The sequence below is a fragment of the Chaetodon trifascialis genome, chromosome 13 (genome assembly GCF_039877785.1).
Source record: "Chaetodon trifascialis isolate fChaTrf1 chromosome 13, fChaTrf1.hap1, whole genome shotgun sequence".
Classification (NCBI taxonomy): domain Eukaryota; kingdom Metazoa; phylum Chordata; class Actinopteri; order Chaetodontiformes; family Chaetodontidae; genus Chaetodon; species Chaetodon trifascialis.
The window spans coordinates 2,903,684-2,924,992 of NC_092068.1; the positions used below are offsets into that span (position 1 = coordinate 2,903,684).

Sequence of the window (21,309 nt, forward strand, 5' to 3'; positions counted from 1 at the left end):
CAATGAAAATTATCTCCTTTTTTTGTTTTCCATAAGTACATAAGTACTATGTATTATACTAAGTACATTTGTTTAAATTCAAGTAAAGCCCAGAATGTCCAATCATGGTTTTCTGGAAGCCTGAAACACTATGTAAACCTTGAAAATGAAAATGAGAAAACTGCCCTGCATATAGTACCACTGGCATACCATGCAAAATGGTGAGCAGCTGTAGCCAAACTACTTGTGAAAACAAGTCTAATCTAGTTTAGTATGTCTAGTTAAGACAGCTAGTGATTATGCCAAAGGCCTGTACAGTAAATAAAGGGTTTGAAATCCCAGCAAAAAAGGACTCAACAGGTCAAGCATCATTATCACTTCAACAATTTACTTGATATTTTATTAAAAACTATGTTTCAGAGTCTGCAGCCTTTAATATGATTGTTAAATTGCCCACATTGCACTTTAAATTTAGAGATGCATTAATTTTTGCGCACTTTGGGGGCAGTGAAACAAGGTGTAAACGCAACATCTCAGTCATCTTATCAAGGTCTTATTAGTTGCTGGCATTGGCAAAAGATTGCCTATTTAAGTATTCAGCAGACAAGAACAATACCGAAGGATGTTGTTCACCATCAAAACAGAGCCAGTAGGAGAGTGCATACTGGACTTAAAAACATCAGGTGGAATTTAAGTTCTGTTTTTGTCTCTGGTAATTCCTGTGAACATTTTCTGGCTCTATAGCTGCTAAATGCTCCACTGCATCCACAGCAGTGTTGTGCAGTTGTGCAGCAGGTAGTGTATCGTGCATTTGTCAGAACTGTTTTATTGAAAAAAAAACTGTCTGGTTGAAATGAACACAGATCAAATCAAAACAATGAACTAAGACAGTAAAATTAAACCTATGGCCAGAGGCAATGTTATGATGAATGATGAATCCTTTATACTGTGACACAGTGAAAGTATGAAAGATGGTTCAGAACGATGAAAACTGACCTCTTTTCAGTGCAGTGTGGGAATGTGTTCACGGTCAGGTGCCTGGGTGATCTATAGAGGGTTTGTTCATCAGAGGAAACATGTGATGTCATCCCTCCTGCCTGTTGTGGCTGCTGGCCCATTGTTTGGCCAGTGTTTCCATCATAGCTCCCAGTTGCCTGACTGGAGTTTCAGCGTCAACAGCATGGAAAAGAGGGGAAAGACCCCGACCTGAGCTCACATCCTGCTTTTGTTGGGACACTTTTAGGAATGTTGATGATTTGATAAACATTTGCTTAAAATGGCCTTTTTTCATATTGCTGAAAAACATGAACTCTGCAACTCCTGGGTGAGGAGACACTAACGCAATAGAACACAAGTGACTTTGTGTCTGCAACACACATCTGAAACTATAATTATTCTCCTCTTAGTATCACTAAATGTTACAAATTCCTCTCTGTGGTGTTAGTATAAGTTAGTATAAAATGTGTTTTCTGTGTTTCAACACATGGAAAATAAAACATATGACAATCAATCAAAACCACATACAAGCTGGTTCTGGTATGTGATGATGCAATGCAGATGAAGAGCACCATCCACTTATTTTGTTAATCTTAATTAGTCTTATCTTAAATATAATCTTATTTAGACACAAATATCCAGTAGCTGTGGAATACTTTTACAGGTGCAGTTTGTGTCTCACTTGCGAAAATGCTTTTAGAATAGGACCAGAAGAGCATGAACGATGTGTCAGTGTGCTGAATGTCACAGTGGATTTCATTCCTGACAAGTTATATTAGAACACAAATGCTCAAGTTAAAATGATCCAATGATTAGACTACAGGCAGCAGTTTAAGTGATCCCCACCAATTTGGTTTAGCTTTTTCAGGTAGATCTATCCAAGGCAGATCAAACATTTTATTTTTCATTAACCACACCTCATGTTAAAATTTTTCTACTGCTGGCCACAAACCAGTTGAGGATGTAACATTTTTTTGATGTGACGTCATCTTGGTGTGAGTTGTCTATTTTCCCAATCTGGTAGGACTCAAACCTCTAGTGCAGGTTTACATGTACTTTCAAAATTTACTTAGTGACATTTACTTTTGGAAAAAAATAACTAACTAGTAAATAAAAAAAATTCACATACACTATATTTGAATGCACACTTTTATTAATAACTATCCACATCAAATGCGGACATTTTAAGTGATTTTATGTCAGCTATTTTGATTCTAGATGCAGTCAGTAAAGGGAAATCACAGATTCTGATTTGAGGGGTTTTGGCATCTCTTTAGTGAAGTCACTCTTGAAAATGGCTTTAGCCACTATGTGTAGAGCCAGCCAACATCTTTCAGATTATTTTTATAGCATAGGTTTTTGTTTGCACGTAAATGAGACAATCCTAGTGAAAACTGTGTCTTGTGTCTATGTTTTGCTTTTGTCCTAGTCATTTCAGACTATGTCTACACTAAACTGTAGCTGCGTTTGAGAATGTGTTATCTGCTGCATGTCAGACAGTCCTGGATGGCTCCCACAGAAAACCCTGCTGTACATGGTCTTGACAAAGTCAGCAGGCAGCAGTATTCACAGGGTGACAAGCAGTCTACTGTCTGACTCTGGTACATGATGGAATGTATCAAGCTCCAAAACCCCCAAGCAGTCTCTTTGGCATGTGGGCTGCAGTTCTGCATGTATGGGGTGTCTCAAGGGCTCTGACCATATTATACTGTATGTACGACAGCTGGTATCAGCAGTAGCCTAACTGAGTCGAGTGTACAGGTTTGCAGCTCTAAGCAGCGAGGACATGCAGTTATGGGACTGAGGGTAAAACACTTACCAATCAGTTTCCACCCTCACTGCTTAAAGCAAGGTGTCTGAGTTTGTAACACTGCCCAAGCCTGTAATGCTTCCATTTATATGAGTGGCAGTTACATGAGTAAAATTCTGTATAAAAGCCTAGTGGGCTCAAGAACGCAAGGGCCTCTGTCAGAGTTCAAATTTAAGTGCAATTAATGATTATTTCTTGAGACAGTAAATAGCAGTGCAGGCCTGGTATGAATCCAACTCGCAAAAGCATTTCTAAAGAATTGTTTGTTCATTTCTGGCCATCACTAGATATAGAGAGTGAGGTCACTCTGAAATCACCTTGGCTGGGGTCTGCCCCCCTCTTTGGCCACACTACTCAAAATGGATTTGAAAAGCCACAAAACAAAGGCCTATAGCACATCAGTTTCTCCTGGCTTTGACTTGTTCTGGTTCATATTGATAGGGCTTTCTTCCACCTACAGAGCTGGTAGCCCTTTGGAATTTCCCCACATTAGTGTCTGTGGAGATTTTGTTGCATGATGATCTCAGAAGCATTTCCATGCAAACAAGATGAATAATAATAAAACAATCCTAAGATGATGTACAGGGTGAATAAATCCTGAGATCTGGCATGAATATGATCAAAATTAACTGTATGTCAGTAATGCCAAATATGTCTTTCCAGATCCATACCATTCAAAAGATAAGTCTAAGAACAATAAATTACTTTTTCTCCTAGCTTACTCCTGGTATCTTGGCTAACCTGCACAACTTCTGTTTGTTCAGGCACAGCAGCTGAGCTCCAGCCCTCTGGGTTCAGGCCTGGGTTACCTGGAGCACATCTGCCAACTCATTGAAAAGATTGGCCAGCTCCAGGAGACCAACCTCCGACTTCAGAGACAGATCTGCAGCCTGCAGAAGGACAGCAGGATGTCAAAGACCAAAGAGGTGTGTGACTATTCTGTCACGTATTTTACAAAGACATTTTCTCAGGGGGGCTGCACGGTGGCGCAGCAGGTAGTGCGGGTGCCTCACAGCAAGAAGGTTGCCGGTTCGATCCCCAGGTCAGGCGGGGCCTTTCTGTGTGAAGTTTGCATGTTCTTCCCGTGCATGCGTGGGTTCTCTCCGGGTACTCCGGCTTCCTCCCACAGACCAAAAACATGCTCATTAGGTTAATTGATGACTCTAAATTGTCCGTAGGTGTGAGTGTGAATGTTTGTCTGTCTTTGCATGTGGCCCTGCAATCGGCTGGCGACTGGTTCAGGGTGTACCCTGCCTCTCGCCCATTGTAGCTGGGATAGGCTCCAGCCCCCTGCAACCCCGAAAGGGATAGGCGGTATAGATAATGGATGGATGGATGGATTTTCTCAGGGTATTGTCCACCAGCTTTAAATGTAAACTACTACAGATATGGTCTTTCAGTAGTGTTGCTGTGTGAATCAGAAGGTAGCAACCACATACCATAAAACACCAATGCACCCACTAGTAATTTCTCATTTGAACAACAGGAAGAGAATGGGAGCCAGCTGAGTAGTTAGATAGCTACACATGTAGTCATAGGACTGGATTTACATCCAGTTACTCATCTGGAGGACTTACCACCTAAACCCATGCCTTCAAGAAGAAAATCCAAACCAGATGATACCCCCACCCCTCGCTGCACCAAGCAAGTGACATATACAAGACAGCACATCTCTCACTCTGCCCCTGAGCACAAAGGTAGAGAGAGGAGACGATCTCGTCCATCGATGGCCATAAAAAGTTAAAATAATGCCATTATTTTCAAGTTTAAACAAACATTTTAGAGAAACTTATTACAATACTAACTAATTCTGCTTTGCCTCCGTGAGGTAAGACATAAGACTTAGATCTTTACTTGCTAGTTCAGTTTGTTTGTTTGTACTGGGCCAGCTCAGTCACTCTTGTTCTGTGCCTGCTGCTCTTTAGGAGACCAGATTTCCTTTTCCCAGGACTGTCTTTCTATTTTTTGAAATACAATGCTGGTGCCTACTGAGGGTTTGGCTTAACCAACGTATTTTAGCTTGATGCTCAGTTTCTAGGACCACATTGGCACTGTTTCTCTTTCTGTTTCTTCCTCGGGTTCTTCTGTGGCTGCCAGTATAAATGAATAAAACACTGAACCTTTTTATGTCCCTTCTATTGAATCTCTAATATTAAGAACCAAGGTGACACAATTAAAGAATACATCTGAAGTTACACCTGCAGGCCTGCATTGGTAAAACCTGTGTAAAATTTTGTTACTCCTACAGGTTTAACAAAGCTGAAAAACGATGAGGATGACTGTATGGTATCCTCATTTACCCCACCTCTCTCTAAGAATATAAATGACCAGTGGTTGTGTAATAAAGCTGAGAGAGGGCAACGTGTGTGTAGGCTGATGAACACTCAGATGTGTTGTTCAAGATGTTCATTTGAACCTTTCCTCCACAGTAGGTCAAAGGTAATTTCAGAGCAGGAAAAACAGCAAAATCCATGAAAGACTTTGTACAATGAGCCAACTGGGTTGCATGATGAAACTGTGTTAGAGGTGTGTTTGTCTGTACTCATGAAGTCTATTTCATTCCTTCTGGAGGGCGAACAAGGCTACTGCATAAACATGATTCCATAAAACAGAGCAGGAAAGAGATGTCGCATCCTTTGCTTTAATCACCACGTGGCACTGCTGTTGCAGGCTGCATTAGTGTAGTTTCCACAGTTATGGAATTTTACCTGGAAATGATATCATACTGTAGTTCCCTTTCAGTTAGCATGGAAGGATGTGAACCTCAGTTTTGCTGACACGCTGGGATGACTGTTTCTATTGTCCTTTGTTTTTCTCAGGTATAGGAGTCACAGAATGAACAGTATAGACCAAGTGACACACATACTGAAACAAAATATGACAGGTTCTCTGTGCTAAACTTTGCACAAGCATAGTGGTAATACAGTCCTACACTGTCCGGAACATTTACTTTACTCATTCTGTGTAGTTTTGGGAAATTGTTGGCCCAAGAGCACAAACAAAGTAACAATAAAAGTAACAGGTGTCAGGACTATGTTTTACTTTAATTATATCTACTTTTATTTCATTTGGATGCACAAATGAGGAATTTAATACTGCAACAACAGAAACTGATGTTAGAGGTAGTTGTGGGTAATCAAGTCAGTTAGGGAGGTACACTGCAGCAGCTTTTTGGTATTGAGGTACTATAAGTACTGCATTTATTCAATTCCTTATTGGGGAGTAGTGACATTACATCTAGCAATGCTAGTAGTTTAAATAGATTTCCTAGTAGTGTTTCATAGTTATTTTCCAAATGAGCCCAAATAACTTTTTTTTTTTTTTTCACTAATTAGAAAGGTGTGCAACCATTGCTAACATTACTGTTTTATTTTCTCTTGCCAAAAAAAAAAAAACCACATTGTTGAAACCATTATGAAAACATTGATTTCTGAATAGAATTAGTGCATTTGTTTATTACATTAAGAAACAGTAGTTAAAGAACTTCAATGTACTGTAAGAGTAATTTGCAGTGTTGCTTGATACTTTTCAAGGTTTTGGGTGTGTAGCTTAGCTTCTTCCAGTGAGGAGTAGTTTGCAGAGTCACTAGCTAAAGTTTCAAAGTGGCTTCCTGAACATTGCTATTAGGTCATCAATTTTGTTTATCATGCTTTGTTTATCTTTGATTTAACAGCTGAGATACAACGTTGGTGGTTGTTCGTCAATACTGCCATTTTAGTTGCTATCAAGCAATTTGTGCACACAAGCCAATTTAGCTGTTTGTTTTTCCCATGAGATCTACAGAATTCCACAGCAAAGCACTTATTCCAAAGTACCATTCCTACTGAGAATTCATCTCACTTCCTCCATTGCACAGCTAGCACAAAATGGCACAGGTTTGGTTCATGCCTTAAATCCACCTTGAGAGGACAAAGACAAGGCGAATCAAAAATATGTGCAAACTTAAGATGCTATCAATGTCTGCTCCTACACTAGCATTAACCCCCATCTTTGGGTAGCAGGCCATTAATGAATCTTGCCTCTTACTACATGAATGTAAGGACTGACTGGTATTTATTGGACTGCTGTCTCACATGTTTCTGAACAGGACTTTTTCCAGCAGCACTGCAGCTGTGGTGCAGGCAGCCTGGCCTTCCAGGACATTCAGAAGAGACACTCCAGAAGTGAATTTTTATCACCCAGTGGAACCCTCTCTGACCTGTCCACCATCCCGGAGGTCACCCGACGTGCACTCACATCAACCAGGAGAAGTAATGCTAATGCATTAATGCAATATTATTTTACTTTGTTTGATGGAAATTGAAGGAAATTATACAAACTGTCAATTGTCCATGCCATTCAAGGTGTTGCTGCACAATCTTGTGTTCAATCATTGTCAGCACTTCTCTGGATGCATGTAACAAGCTTGATTTTCCCTCCTTCTCTGTACACAGCATGTGAGGAACACATGCTCAAAATATAGAATGTAAAATGTGTTTGATGGCACAGATTTCACTCTACAAATCCAAAATTCCTGCTAAGATTCATCAGACAGTGTGGGTCAATCTAGCAGACATGTGTGATACATCTTATCAACAAGTCAATAAGTGATGTCAAAGACAATTCAGATAAGGGGGAATCATGTCTTGGCCATCATTTCTATTGGCAATTACGTTGTATTAGTAAATAGTAAATAGCTGAGATCTTGGAACACAGTGACAGAAATTGTTAACTGAAAATCAAAGTTAAGAGTAAAATTATTATCCAAACTGTCCGCTGCAAACATCGATTGCAGTTTACAGACCCATTTCCTGCTTCAACTTCCTGCCTCAACCTACAATATTTAAGGCCTCGCTATGCTCCAGCTGTGTTTTCTCTTATCCTTAGCTATATAACCCTGCAATTGCTTTGGTGAGCATAATGTTAGCAAACTGGTAGAAATGAATTAAATTGGTGTGACTGAGGGAGTAGGAACAAACTAACAAGCAGTGCTAGAAACTGTAGGGATGAGTGCAAAGCTGACTGTTGATAGAGCAGTTTGTTGCGTCTATAAGCCTAGAAGGTAAGATATTCATTCTTTAGCAGCCTGGGCTCACCAGAGTCACAGACTCTGTTTCTATGAGACATACTGTACCCTGTGCTGTGAGTCACAGACTGCCCTATGGGTTACTGAAACCATTAACCTTTGGCATTTAATTACTGGTAGGATCGGCACTTAATAACCTGCTCCAGTGGGATGTGTCAACAAGTACAAGCACACATTAATGTTTTAATTTCAGTGTTTGTCTGATATGTTCCTGAAATGGATCTAATAATTATGTTATTCAAAAGCTTTACGAGTACTTAAGTTTCACAACCTGACGCTGGAGCAGCCCCACGTGTTTTTCTGCCTCTGTGTTTACCTTGTCATCAGACACAAGCTCCAGGTTATGTTGGTCATTTGGGAATACAGTCATCGCCCCAATGTTATCATTACTGTTCATGTTTTCGGAACGGCTCATGTTGCCTGAGGAGGTGGTGGTGGCTTGGTGGCCCCGCTGGGAAAATGAAATTATAACTCAAGGGGGACATGGGCGGAATTCCTGGCATCCTACTCATGAGGGGAACACATAATGTCCTGTGGACTCTGGAATGCAGTGGTTCTTCCTCTGATGGGCAGGAAACTGGATCTGAAGGACGTCAGAAGAGATGGAGGGCCTGAATTAGGTGTAGTGAGTTGGATAGCTCTGCCTGGGCCAAAGTTACATTTTGTATTTTGAAGTGAAGCTTTGTTGTCATATCCAGTATTAGCCACAGATTGTTAGGAGTCTTTATCCAGGAACAAATGGAGGAACTAATTAACTCGAAATAGTGAAAAACACGATTCAAAGTGTTCTGTTTGAGTGGGATTTTACATTGTTGCATTCACTGACAAAAAGAAAAAGGCCACACAAAAGTTCACAGAGAATCATTCCAAGTTCGATATTGACTGAATGTCATGTACTTACAAAAACATGAGATAATGCTGTAGCCCTAGTTTGGTGGTTTCCTTATCTAGCAGTGCCATGATCAGTAGAGACTGTGAGCCCATGTGATAAGGAGAGGTGTGTTTACATGGAATGTGGGAGAAGTGGGGAGTGGGATGAACAGAGGCAAAAAAAAACAGGCCTGTGCTGATTTTCATCACCATGTAATAACAATCACCCCTTTCTCAACATGCAAACAGGCAAAGGTTTCCAACATGTGAACACACTTTACCTCACAAACCAGACTTATATAAAGAAAATATACAACATTAAACGCTAACAACAAAAAGATTTTTTTGACATTGAAATTTACTGTATACATGCTGCTTGACTGAAGCTGGCCTTGTAGAGATACAGAATGGACTGGGTCAAGCCTTTTTGGCACCTAGGTTTAGAAATGAGGGCCTCGTCGCCATTTTTTCAATCATTAGCAAGCAGGCAGTTGTTTTCAGCAAAAAAGCTCCGATAAACCCACTGTGCACTACTTAACCAGCACCAGAGAGCAGTCAGAGAGACTAGCTGGTGAACATGGCAGTGTATTTAACAGCTAAAGAATCTGTGTGAAGACCAAAGAGAACTGGACTCGAAAAGCAGTGTTGTTCATTGTCTGCTGATTATGTGAGCAGGTCATTGTTGGCTCACATACCAACCAAACCAAACAACTTTATAAGGTGATAATATGTCGGATACAAAACAGTACAGAATATACAATACGATTTATTTGCATAGATACTTACATGTACACTCTGACAACAAATGAACAGAGGAGTGTAGTTTGCTCCTGTAGGGGCCTTTGATAGTCGTGGGGCTCTACGAGGCAGTGCACTTTGAAATAATTGTAACTGCCTAACAAAAGCACAAATTGGACCTTATGTATACTGATTTTCACTCGTTCTTACTTCAGCCAACTCTCCCACGCACACACTAACACACTGTAATTGCCTCTTGCTCGTGATCTGTGTTTCAGACATGAGCAGTGAGGGTTTGACATCCATCCCACTGAGAGCGACAGGCCTGAACCGAAGGAGTTACACAGAGGGGGAGGTCCACTTCTTAGGGGACAGCAGTGAAGGGCTTTCCATCCCCCAGCGCAGGGTGAGTCACATGCACTTGTTATAGGTCTACTGCAAGCTTTCCATTCAGTAGTGTCTTGATATTGTTTAGCAATGCACCTTTTCATGTAAAAACATATTAAACAGCTAGTTTGCTTTTTAGCCTGAATGCTGTAATATACACAGATTTTGTCATCGAACAAATAGAGTGATTTCTGTGATCAATTCTAATACTTCAGAAATTATGACCCATGAGAAATGGGTGGTGCAGGATGACTGCTGCTACCACGCCCTTCCAACACACTCTGAATCACTTAATGCCTAATGTCCATATCCTCTGTTAACTGTGCCTGTTTGATATATATATACAGTATATATATATATATATATCAAACAGGCACAGTTATATGCACACATGTAAGTAAATAACAACAATAATACACATACAATGATTATAGGAATATGACTAATAATAATAACAGGTGCAGTAGGTGTCAAGCAGGACCATGGCATGATCCATAATCCAGGCACAACCATGATCCATGGGGAAAAAACACAGAAAGAACCTGTGAAAGAAAACGAGTTCCTGATGACTTCTGAGTTCAGTAAAAGGCTGAGCAGACACACACAGGCGCACTCCCACATACACAGTCAGTGCATCTGTTGCTAGCTATCTTACAGCTAACATATATTTGATACAGTGGCTGCAAATCAACATAGACTGCACAAATATTCCAGTGGATCAATTTGCACAACCAAAGGTGAAAAGTGGCTATACATGCTGTCTGAACACACCCAACAGTGAGGCCTGTTGGAGCTGCTGCCACGGCTTTACAGCTTTGGTCTTGTGGTCATTTGCCACACCTGAAAGTCAATTTGTATTCAATATTGTTCTTGTGTGTCTGTGTGTTCAGCTGAGTGAAAACTACACATGGGGCCGAGTCAAAGACCTGGTGAGGAGAACTAGGCTGAGGAACCAGAGCAGGCTGGGACTGACTTCCACCTCACTGAAGATGTCCTGCCCACAACTCTACATGTGAGGAATACACTGCAGACTACACTTTGTGTTATGTATTCTCTATAAACTGTGTATGCACAATATCCACATGACCATGTATTTTGTGGCATGCACTAAACACAACACGAAGTGAAAACATGACCCATTTCACCCTTACTTTTTCCAAACTGCAAATTCATCACTATTTTCTGAAAAATAGTGTGTTCCACATCACAATATGTGACAGAATGTGTTTTTTCTTTTTTTTTTTCTTACACTATATGCTCAGGTGTATGTGGACACCCCTGTCCTCATATTTTTGTTTGGTTTGGTCTAGGATACTTCAATCCAATTCAATTCAATTTTATTTGTATAGCGCCAAATCACAACAAAAGTTGTCTCGGACGCTTTCCATACAGAGCTGGTACAGACCGAGCTCTTCTATCTACAGAGACCCAACAATTCCCTCATGATTAATGGATGGATACTTCCATCCATTAATGGGAACTCTCAGTGCTGCAGCATGCAATAACACTTTATACGACAGCACTCTCCCAACTTTGTGCCAGTTGGTACAAAAAAAGCTCCAGACATGTTTTTCCCTGTTTGGTGTGAAAGAAACATCCTGCAGATAGAACACCTTTAGGATTATGTGGACAACCAAAGTCCTGAATGTCCTGGACTTGTCTGTTTTTAAACTGGCTTATGCTCCCACACTGTCCCTCACTGTCCAGCCCTCCCCCGTTGTGCTGTCAAACAAAAACATAGTAGACATTGGGGTTATTTCAACCACTGAAAAAAAGGCATTACTACATTGTGGAAAAGTCACACAGTAATACACTAATGGCATTATTTTTGCTTATTATCTTCTATTTTATTGCAGACTAATTACTCCTGATTTTGTTACGGTCGGAGACAAGGAAGGCCAGGACCCAAAAATGCAGAGATGAAAACCAATCAATTTATTAAACAAAGTAACAACAGAAACCTCCTGAGAACAGGGAAAAAAGCTCACAAGCTGAAAAAACGAAAAATCACCACAACGGGGAGAAAACGGTATCAAAGACAAAGTAACAAAATAACACGAAACACAAAACTCACCAGAAGAAGGCTGGGAGAAAAAAAACACAAAATGCAAAACTAAGGACGACTATGAAAAAGGAGAACAGCACACTAGAGAAGCTGAAACAATAGTCCGGCACCAGAGTGAGGCACGAGGCAGCTTAAGAAGCCGAGTTGATTAGCAGATGAGGAACAGGTGCGCCTCCGGAGCCAGCTCCCCTAAACGATCGGCCCGCCCCTCTCTCCCGCTCCAGCCTGCCGTGGGCGTGAACACAAAGAGCAGAATCAGAAAACACACATAGTGACAAAACCACAACCATCACAGGTTTCCTGTATAAAGGCAGAATATCATAAAAAGAGGAGTTGACATTATTGACAGCCTGTTAAGAGTTTTAATGATATTTCAATTAGTAGTTCCCTTCAGCTCTGTGAAGCATTTTAGCCAATATTAGCTCACTGTTTTTGGCTTTATGGTCACTTATAGTCCACTCTCAATCTTTGTTGAATTTGAATTAATTGCTCTTTATTTTAAATAATATATTTGACCAAACAGACACCTCAGTGATAGAGATGGTTGTACTAATTATGATTTACTTAAAGTATATACTACTATTAGTCAAAGTATTTCCACACCTCCTCAAAATACAGACAACTTTGAAGTCCCCAGCCACATAATGGACTGAATGAGGACAACATTGACTTACAGTGCTTCCAACCCTTTATGATGAAACCCTTTATGATGAACAGCCTTCAACAAACTCCTGTGTATCTGCGTTCTTTAAATGAAATCATTTTGTGGTAAAAGATATAAAGAGAATTATCCATTCAGAAGTGTGACATGTTTAAAAAGGTCGAATCAGTCTCCATGCTCTCTGGACAATGTCCCAAACTTTAGTGTCCTTTGTTTTTATGGTGATGTCTTGTCATTTTAGGTTGAAGTGGCACCAGCTCAAAATCACTGAGAAGGAGCTGTGCTCATTCCCCTTGTTTCTTTAACAAAAAAAAAAAAAAAGAAAGGACAGAAAGAATGTAAGTTATTTGACTGCAGTGAATAAAAGCCAGCATGAAGGCAAAGAAAGGATTTTTTTGGGGGTGGAAAAGTGGTGACAGCTTCAGTAATTTTGGGAAAGAAGAAGAGTGTGACAGGTTCCTGGCAAATTAGCTTCATTTTTGCTTGTGTGAGGAGGGGTCTGAGTGTGGGTGAACTTGTGGCTTTTCTTTATTAGAGAGGTTGTACAGTGCAGGAATTTGATGGGAGGTGGAGGGCTGCAGGCCCTTCAGCCTCTCCCTCTGTCCTGACCGGGGCTTGGCACAGACCCAGAAGAACAGAAGGGGTTTGAGAGTCAAGCCTGAGGTATGCTTGGAGGAGTAGGAGAATTCCCTCATGGATTTAAACTAAGGCCTGGTGAGATATGGCTGCAGTCCAGGATTCATTAGAAAGAACACCACCCTCCTGCTGAGACATGCACGCTGGCCTGCTGCAGCACTTTTGACAAAGTGGGAATGTTCCACCATAGTTTTTTCTCACACTCCTAGGCTAAAGTCCACAAGAAACACTGTAAAAAGCCAGTAGCTCTCAGTATTAGCTGTCTCCTCTTCTTTACAGGCCTGACCTGGGACCAGCAGAACAGACTTGCAGAAACAGGAACTCCATGATTGCCTTGGGCTACCAGAGCACATTGGACTTCACCTGGCAACAATAAGTAAAGCAAACTGCCTCCTATCTTTCCTTATCAGTGTCATACTTAAAGGTGTATATGTAGCATCAGATACAACCTGGAAAAGATAAGCGAGATCAGACTTCACTGTCATCCATCGTTAAACAGTGCAATATAATACAAGCCCGATTCCAACAAAGTTTGGACACAAATGGAATTAAAAGCAGAATCCAATAATCTGTAACTGAACTGTGTTTACAGACAGTGCTTTTACAAAGTGTTCCTGAGTCCATGCGTTAATATCCTTTATACAATCATGTGTTCAAAGTGGTGACCCTCGCTCCATCCTTGCTTATGAAAGAGTGGAATGTTCCAAACAGGCTTTATATTGTAGCCTATATGTTTCAGTGTTTCTTTAACATCAATCATGAGGCATTTCACTTATGATCATAACACTTCATAGAAATTTTAAGCCCTTTTCATGACTGAAGTAGTAAAGTATGATCATAATACCCATTCATATAATTATACTAAGTGTGCCTTATGAACAGTTAAAGCAGTCATTCTAATGTATCACACAAGCTATAACTATAATAAACTGTGCAAAATACATTTGTTCTTGGTAACATTATCAACATCACATGATGTCTGCAGTCCAGGCAAAAACTATGTAGAAGATGAAGAGACAGCACTTTTCTAAACTCTGCCCTCCATTTTGTGTCCTCAGATCCGTTTAGATGTCACATGAAGAATGTACATCATTAAGTTATGGGATGATTCAAGACTGGAAAAGAAACAGCAAAGAAGAAAATTATATGTGGTAACCTAAGAAGAAAGATGAAACTGAGGGGATTAAAGGAGAGGACTCTTGTATGAGGGATGCTGATGCTGCATGTAAGGGAGACTGAGAGTGTTTATGTGGGATTAATTAAACGTATATTGTAGTATACATGAAAAATATAAGCACTGTCCTCATGAAATTAAAAAGACAAGGCTACTATATGACTAAAATGATGTGACATAATTTAACTGCATTATACAGTCTCTGTTGATACTATTTACACTAGTATAGGTTTCCATGAGTACGCTGCAAAATCTGTTACAATCCAACAGATGTCAAGCAACTTCCATAAACATATTTCATACCTTTAATTTTGTATGATGTTGTAAATGTGTTATAGACAAATGGCAGACTGCTTTGTACAGCGTGTGTGTGTGTATGTGTGTGTGTGTGTGTGTGTGTGTGTGTGTGTGTGTGTGTGTGTGTGTGTGTGTGTGTGTGTGTGTGGATCATACATCATGTCAGAGAGTCTCTTCCATCAAACAGACATTTACTTTCCTGATTTTCAGCCCATGAACTCTGATGAGGTTGCAGAGAAACATCACCTCTTGATATAACTGGAACATACACTGTAAGAGTTGTATGTTAAAATAACATGCAGAGCTTGTGTTTGTCACGTTAAGTGCTGTGATTTATCTTCTGGCCAGTATTACCTCACTGAAATGCTCTGGTCTTGGTCAAGACAAGATGCAGGAGTCACGAGTTAAACAACATCAATTCCCAAAAAGTTGGAATGCTGTGTAAAGTAATTTGCTAATCTTTTAACACACACTCGATGGAAACAGTAGAAAGACAATATATTTAATGTTTGACATCATCAGCTGCATTGCTTTTTGTAAATATATGCTCATTCTGAACTTGATGCCAGAGAAAGCTTTGTATCCTTCAAATGAAGTGCTTGTCAGGTTGTCTAATGGCATCTGAAAGCCCCTTTTCAAAGCCAGAATCAAGGCTGATTGTTTCTCAACTTTCTGAAACTGATAATCCAACAATAATGCCCACCTTAATGCAGTGATTGATTGGCCAGGTGTGTGGAGGTTTGATTAGACAGGGTTTGAACTTTTCAGTCTTGACGTAACTTTTCTGTCACTTTTTACAACAACCCAGTGCAACAACATGAATGTCTTGGAGACTGAAAGTTTGTGTTATTAAACCAAAGACCCAGTTGGAGAAAGACTGGGGAGCCAGTGGGAAGCAGCTATGATGTCAGGCATTATGTCTTGTCTTTGAGTGTGGCCCCCCTTTACACATGTTAGGATGATATCTCATACAAACTGGTTTGTTTCAAGCATACTGAGGCCTTAATGGTCTAATCTCTATCACTGATTGGTCTAACTCAGTAATGGTTTAATCTTCATTGTAGCGAGTTAACACTTGAAAATCCACTGGTGCTTTTTGCAATGAGTAACTAGACTGAGCAGATCAAAGTGCTCAAACTCACCAGGTTGCATGCTATTCCTTACAACCAAACTGTCACAGGAAAATGTAGATTTTTTTTTTTTAAATGTCAGCTTTGTGGTTTTGTTAGGCTTATGAGTTGCAAAATAGTTTCAAATCATGGAGGAGAATTCGACCCTACTAAAATTATGATGGCTGAAACAAATGAAACAGACTGTATTTTTACAGTCTGTATTCTTCAGCCAATAAGCCAATGTACAGACACCGCAGACATTAGCTACAGATAGCTAGCAATGTACACATTGATTGTTGTCAAAACTTACCATGAACTCTGGTTCTTTCTGTTATTTTCCTCCAGACTATTCTACTTTTCCTTTTGCTTGATGGTCATGAATCACATCAGACAATATTGACATATCAATATTGTCAATATTTGAGCAACTTCAGGCTTGACATATCAGACAAGCTCAAAGTTGAAACATTCAAAATCAGAACTTTGCTTCCATTTGTGCCGCCCCAGGGAAAACCACTGACGTCCACTTGTTTGCATTAACTTAATATCTTCATGTAATTGGCAATGAAGACGGTCTTTACTGTTTTTCAGAGCTTGGCTAAATTTATGTGCATTTCTTGATGAACAGGGAGGCAAAATCAACATAGACACAAAACTGAATATTGCAAAGTTGTTGTTTCTGCTATTTATTGTGTTGTCTTTTAAAAATCAAATGTAATGTGTGTAGATCATAACTCTCAGCAGCTTGTGTAAATGAAAATGACATTATTATTGAGCACTATGGATGGGGACCAAAAGATAATAACAAAATAATAATAATGACCTTATCTCTACAGTTACCAGAGAAAAAAACTTCTTAATGGAAAACGTAGTTCAGACAAGGCCACACAGCAACAAATAAACATCACAACAGAGCTTTCTAATTCCACCATCACAGGTGGTAGTAAGTTAACATGATTGTTGGGGTCTGATACCAAGAGATACTAAATTATGCTGTACTATACTGTACTCAGATAAGGTAAAAAACAACGTCTTTACTGTGTGTCAGATCAGTCAGTAAAAGAAAGGATGTATGTTGAACTGTTTTTGTGTAAATTGTTATGGATGTTTGTTGTGCAAGATATCAGACAACTGTATATCTATTGTATGTTGCAGTATGCAGTTTTCAAATTTATTTTTAAAAATAAAGTTCAGTGAAAAGAAGATATTTACATATGTGTGTGTGATATATTGTAATTTGCTCCTGTGGCATTTGAAGTAATAATACAATGAGGAAAAAAATGATGAAATGACTGAAATTGAGTGTGAAATAATTAAAAGTTGCTTTTTCACCCGTATATGTATGGAGCTTTTACCTTTCTTTAAAGTTTGGCACATAATTAAAAGGTCCAGAAGGACTAGATACAAAGATACAAAGTCGACCACATAAGGGGGTCAAAGGTAAAGTTCCTGTGACAATGCAATAAAAGTAATAATAATAATAACCAATCCAATGACGAGTCAGTGTAACAATGTTCATCTTAATAACACATTAAAACACATTCCGTCACAATTTCATCATGAATTGACCACTGTGGCCATGTTGTTACCAAAGACTGACATCATCTTTAATGATAGTGCCTCTCCATTTGGATGTTTCATTTCCAGGGCCTTGCAATTGTACCTTACTGACAAACCTGAATGGAACCAAGCCATTATTGGTTATACCTTTGCTTACCCTGCAAATTCAAAAGTTTATGTTTGTATCAGTTTTCATGACTCAGTTAACAGATATGAGAGGCCAATGCATCCCAGGTGTTACACAACTACTGATACTGCAGTTAAAATGCTGTGTAAATGAAGGGATGATAAGTCTTGACTGGCCTCTGTTGGTCAAAGCAAGTAACTACAACCAAAGAAATTGGCATTTTATTGATCTCTTTGAGAATTTATGAGCTGGAGGTTGGAGTCACCCCACCTTATTGGCACTGAGGGAAGTCACAATGCAGCAGCCATGGACCAACTGAGGCCAGTGCTTTGCTCAAGGGCAAAGGAAATTATGACGCCTAACACTAATACTGATAGTGAAGCACTGATGGCCCTTACTTATGTTAATTGAGACTAATATTGATTTTAATGTTAGTATTTATTTGTAAGAAAGAGACGGAAATGATTCAATCTGGACTCATATAATGTGACATACAATATGTGTTTAAAGTTGTGTTGTAGTTAATCACTGTGACCACTGGAGGGAACAATTGCTGTTTATATCATCCTAAAAGAACTTTTTTGTGTTCAGTAATAATATCCATATTGCCATGTTACTGCATCACCTCTGTGTATATAAGTAATGATGTAGCTACTTTGAATGGAATGATTCCAGAGAAAATTTCATGTGTACTTTCCTTTTGTTGTAAATCATCCCTGGGGATCTACTGCTCAGGATGCATCTTTTTGCTGATTCAGAGAGTGATCGTCACCTTTCCAGGAGCCAAGCAGTCATCAAACTTGGTATAGCTCTTTCACAAGAAATGAAAGTGAAGTATTTCAGTGGCAGACTTGTAGCAAGCTATTAGCAGCAGTAAGAGTTGTTCAGTTTAACAGCAACAGATGCCATTACAGCTGTGATAAAGCATCAAAGTGATCAGGAAACAGACTTTGCTCGGTTAATACACAGTAAAACGACTAAACCACAGCCTGTGGTCAGCCTGAAGAGTTCACTGTGGTGTTTGATTGGATATGCAAACTTGCAGCACTCTCCATATTTAGAATCTGTGACCAAATGAAACTTATTTTAATTGTTGGACATACAAACATCAAGGACATGGCAACCAAAAAGCGGCACATTTGTAAATAACAACAACAAACAGAAAAGCCTAGCTTTCTGAGAATTCTTAATTTCAGCTGTGATTTTCAAGGACTAGAGATGAATTACCTTTCAGCAGTGTCATGTCTAGAAAGTTATGTTAAGTTATGTTTAGTTTTGTCTTGTGTCTATGTTGCCTCGTGGCTTTTATTTTGACATCCCACTCTCCTCTCGTTTCAGGTAACTTGCCCCTTTACCTGGTGTGTGTGTGTGTGTGTGTGTGTAGGTGTGTGTGTGTGTGTGTGTGTGTGTGTGTGTGTGTGTGTGTGTGTGTGTGTGTGTGTGTGGATATATATTGTCTGTGTTTCCCTTTGTCCTGTGCCAGTTCATCTTGCCTTGCTAAGCCAGTCCATGCCACGTTTCATGTCAGGTTTTGTATTCTTTTGATACTTTGTCTTGCCATTGTCTTAGTCTTGCCTTTAGTTACTTTGATACTTTGTCTTACCTTATTCCATAACCTGAGTTGCTTTCCTCGTCAGAGTGTTTTTTGTTGCTGTTTTTCTCCTCTTCGTGAGTGATTCCTTTATTTTGTGTAGTTAATGATTTTTCCTCTGTAGAGTGATTTTCTGTTGATACTTTGTCATTAAAGATTGTTTATTTGTACTTTGTCTCTGGAGTCGTGCATTTGGGTTCAAGTCCTAGTTCAGTTGTGACAAGCATATTTATGGCTTTCTACAATGCATGCTTATTTAATTGGCCTACATTATTAACTTCAATATTCAGTCTCAGCAATACACAGTAAAGCTGTTGTGATAAAAGGGACCCAAAGCCTCCCTATCACAAAGTATTATTGATTACTATTCATTGCTACTTTTCCATTTTGATGAGTATTCTTTAACACAGTGTATGTTACAGTATTTGGAATCAAATTGATGTATTATTAGAAACACCTAAATAAATATTTTTCTTGAAATATTTGAATTGTTTCTGAATGACTAGGGGTGCTGATATTGATTGGACTTTATCAGCCTTTTTGCTGTATCAGTGAATACAAGCTATCACAGTGTAGCAGCTTTGACTCCTCTGAATATATAACAGTGATGCTTTCTGCTGTCTGCTTCCATCATCACATTTCCCAATACTATACCGCCCTCTGTACTGTGGGAATGACAGATATCTCAACAGTCCCAACAACAGTCAGAGACCTCTGTGGCAGAATTCCAACTTCCAACAGACTGAACATTTTTCTTCTGCTCTGGGAAGAAAACAATGAGCAGACTGTTTGCCAAAGTCCACCTCCACAGGAATTCAAGAACAAATGTGTTCACCCACTGAGTTATTGCACTCACAGCAGCACATAACATGGTCAGCAGGCAAAAGGCAAAAAAAAAAAAAATACAAGATAGATAGATAGATAGATAGATAGATAGATAGATAGATAGATAGATAGATAGATAGATAGATAGATAGATAGATACTTTATTCATCCCCAAGGGAAATTCCCAAGTTCCAGCATATTCCACAAATTTAAGTAAAAGGCATGCAATATCATGTTATTAAGTAATTAACCAGAATCCAAAAGTTCATTCAGGGTCCACTTACAGTAGGTGTTTCTCAGAGCTTTTAACCAAATCTCGTGTTCTTCAGCAGCACAATTTCTTGGCTTAGTTGTTCACATGCCAGTGAGTACAAAGTGTAGAACGAATCAACTCTGCAGGTAGATCCTGAGAGGAAGACTGGAGTGGTATATGACATCAGCATGACATCATGTGACGGCCTGCATCAGCGAAACAGCAAGGGCCATGGCCAAGAGACTCAGTGAGCACCGAAGAGAGACATCATCTGTCTGTGAACACCAGACCAAAACCACTCACAGCATCCACTGGGAAGAGGTCAAAGGTCATCACCAGGGGTTAGTGGATGGAGACAGATCAAAGCACTCAAGCCAGGTGATGACAATTCAACATCTCCCACTGCTGAAAAAGACTGTGAGATATGTGAAAAAGGCTAATCTACAGGTCTACAGGAAATACTTTAAAAAAAAAAGATTGGAAGAAAAAAATAATGAAAATATTGAAGCACCATAGACTGCATCAAGTTTTATATATCAAACAACACTTTAATGAAAGTATTTTAACACATTAAATCCCATGACTGTACAGATCACAAGCAGTGGTTATGTCTGGAATGGCAACACACAATCTGTTGACTAAAGTAATGTATGAGGCACACATTAATACAAGCTATACTGAATGTCCAGTACTTGTTTGTTAAACTAAATAAGAGACAGTCTGTCATTTACACTCTGTCCTGAGGGAAGATGGCATCTCTGAATTAGTCAATATAGTGCAGATTTAACATACAGCACATGAAACATCTGCATTAAGGCAGTTAGCACTTGAAGTCAATCAAACCATTGTATGGATAATAGTCACAACAATTGCTATTTATACAATAATGGTAATAAAATACTTACATGTTTTTGCTTTTTATTTAAATGTAAGTACAGTGGAAGAAAGGAAGAGGCCAGACAACACAAGTATTTCATTGATACCTGATTTATGCAATGAAAAATATCCACTGTAAATCGCAGCTGAATTACATTGTGCTGCAACAGCCAGTTTGTGCAGCAGTGATCAGAATGTCCATCACAGCCCATGTGCTTGTTTTATTGGCACTTGATTCATACAATGAAATTACACAATAATTACAGGTGTAATATAAAGTGTTACCA

General features: G+C 39.4%; 1 protein-coding gene across 2 annotated transcripts in view; it reads left to right on the plus strand.

Annotated features, from left to right (window-relative positions):
• Positions 1-16,550, plus strand: part of LOC139341259 (uncharacterized) — a 37,193-nt gene extending 20,643 nt beyond the window's left edge. Inside the window, exons 3-8 of one of the 2 annotated variants that reach the window (XM_070977675.1) lie at positions 3,550-3,711; positions 6,873-7,035; positions 9,737-9,864; positions 10,736-10,857; positions 13,487-13,583; positions 14,266-16,550. In XM_070977675.1, coding sequence (XP_070833776.1) covers positions 3,550-3,711; positions 6,873-7,035; positions 9,737-9,864; positions 10,736-10,857; positions 13,487-13,583 — 672 coding nt within the window. In that variant the 3' untranslated portion in view covers positions 14,266-16,550. Of the gene's footprint in view, positions 1-3,549; positions 3,712-6,872; positions 7,036-9,736; positions 9,865-10,735; positions 10,858-13,486; positions 13,605-14,265 lie in introns of both variants that reach the window. The other variant, XM_070977676.1, reaches the window with a different exon arrangement.
• Positions 16,551-21,309: the final 4,759 nt, after the last annotated feature.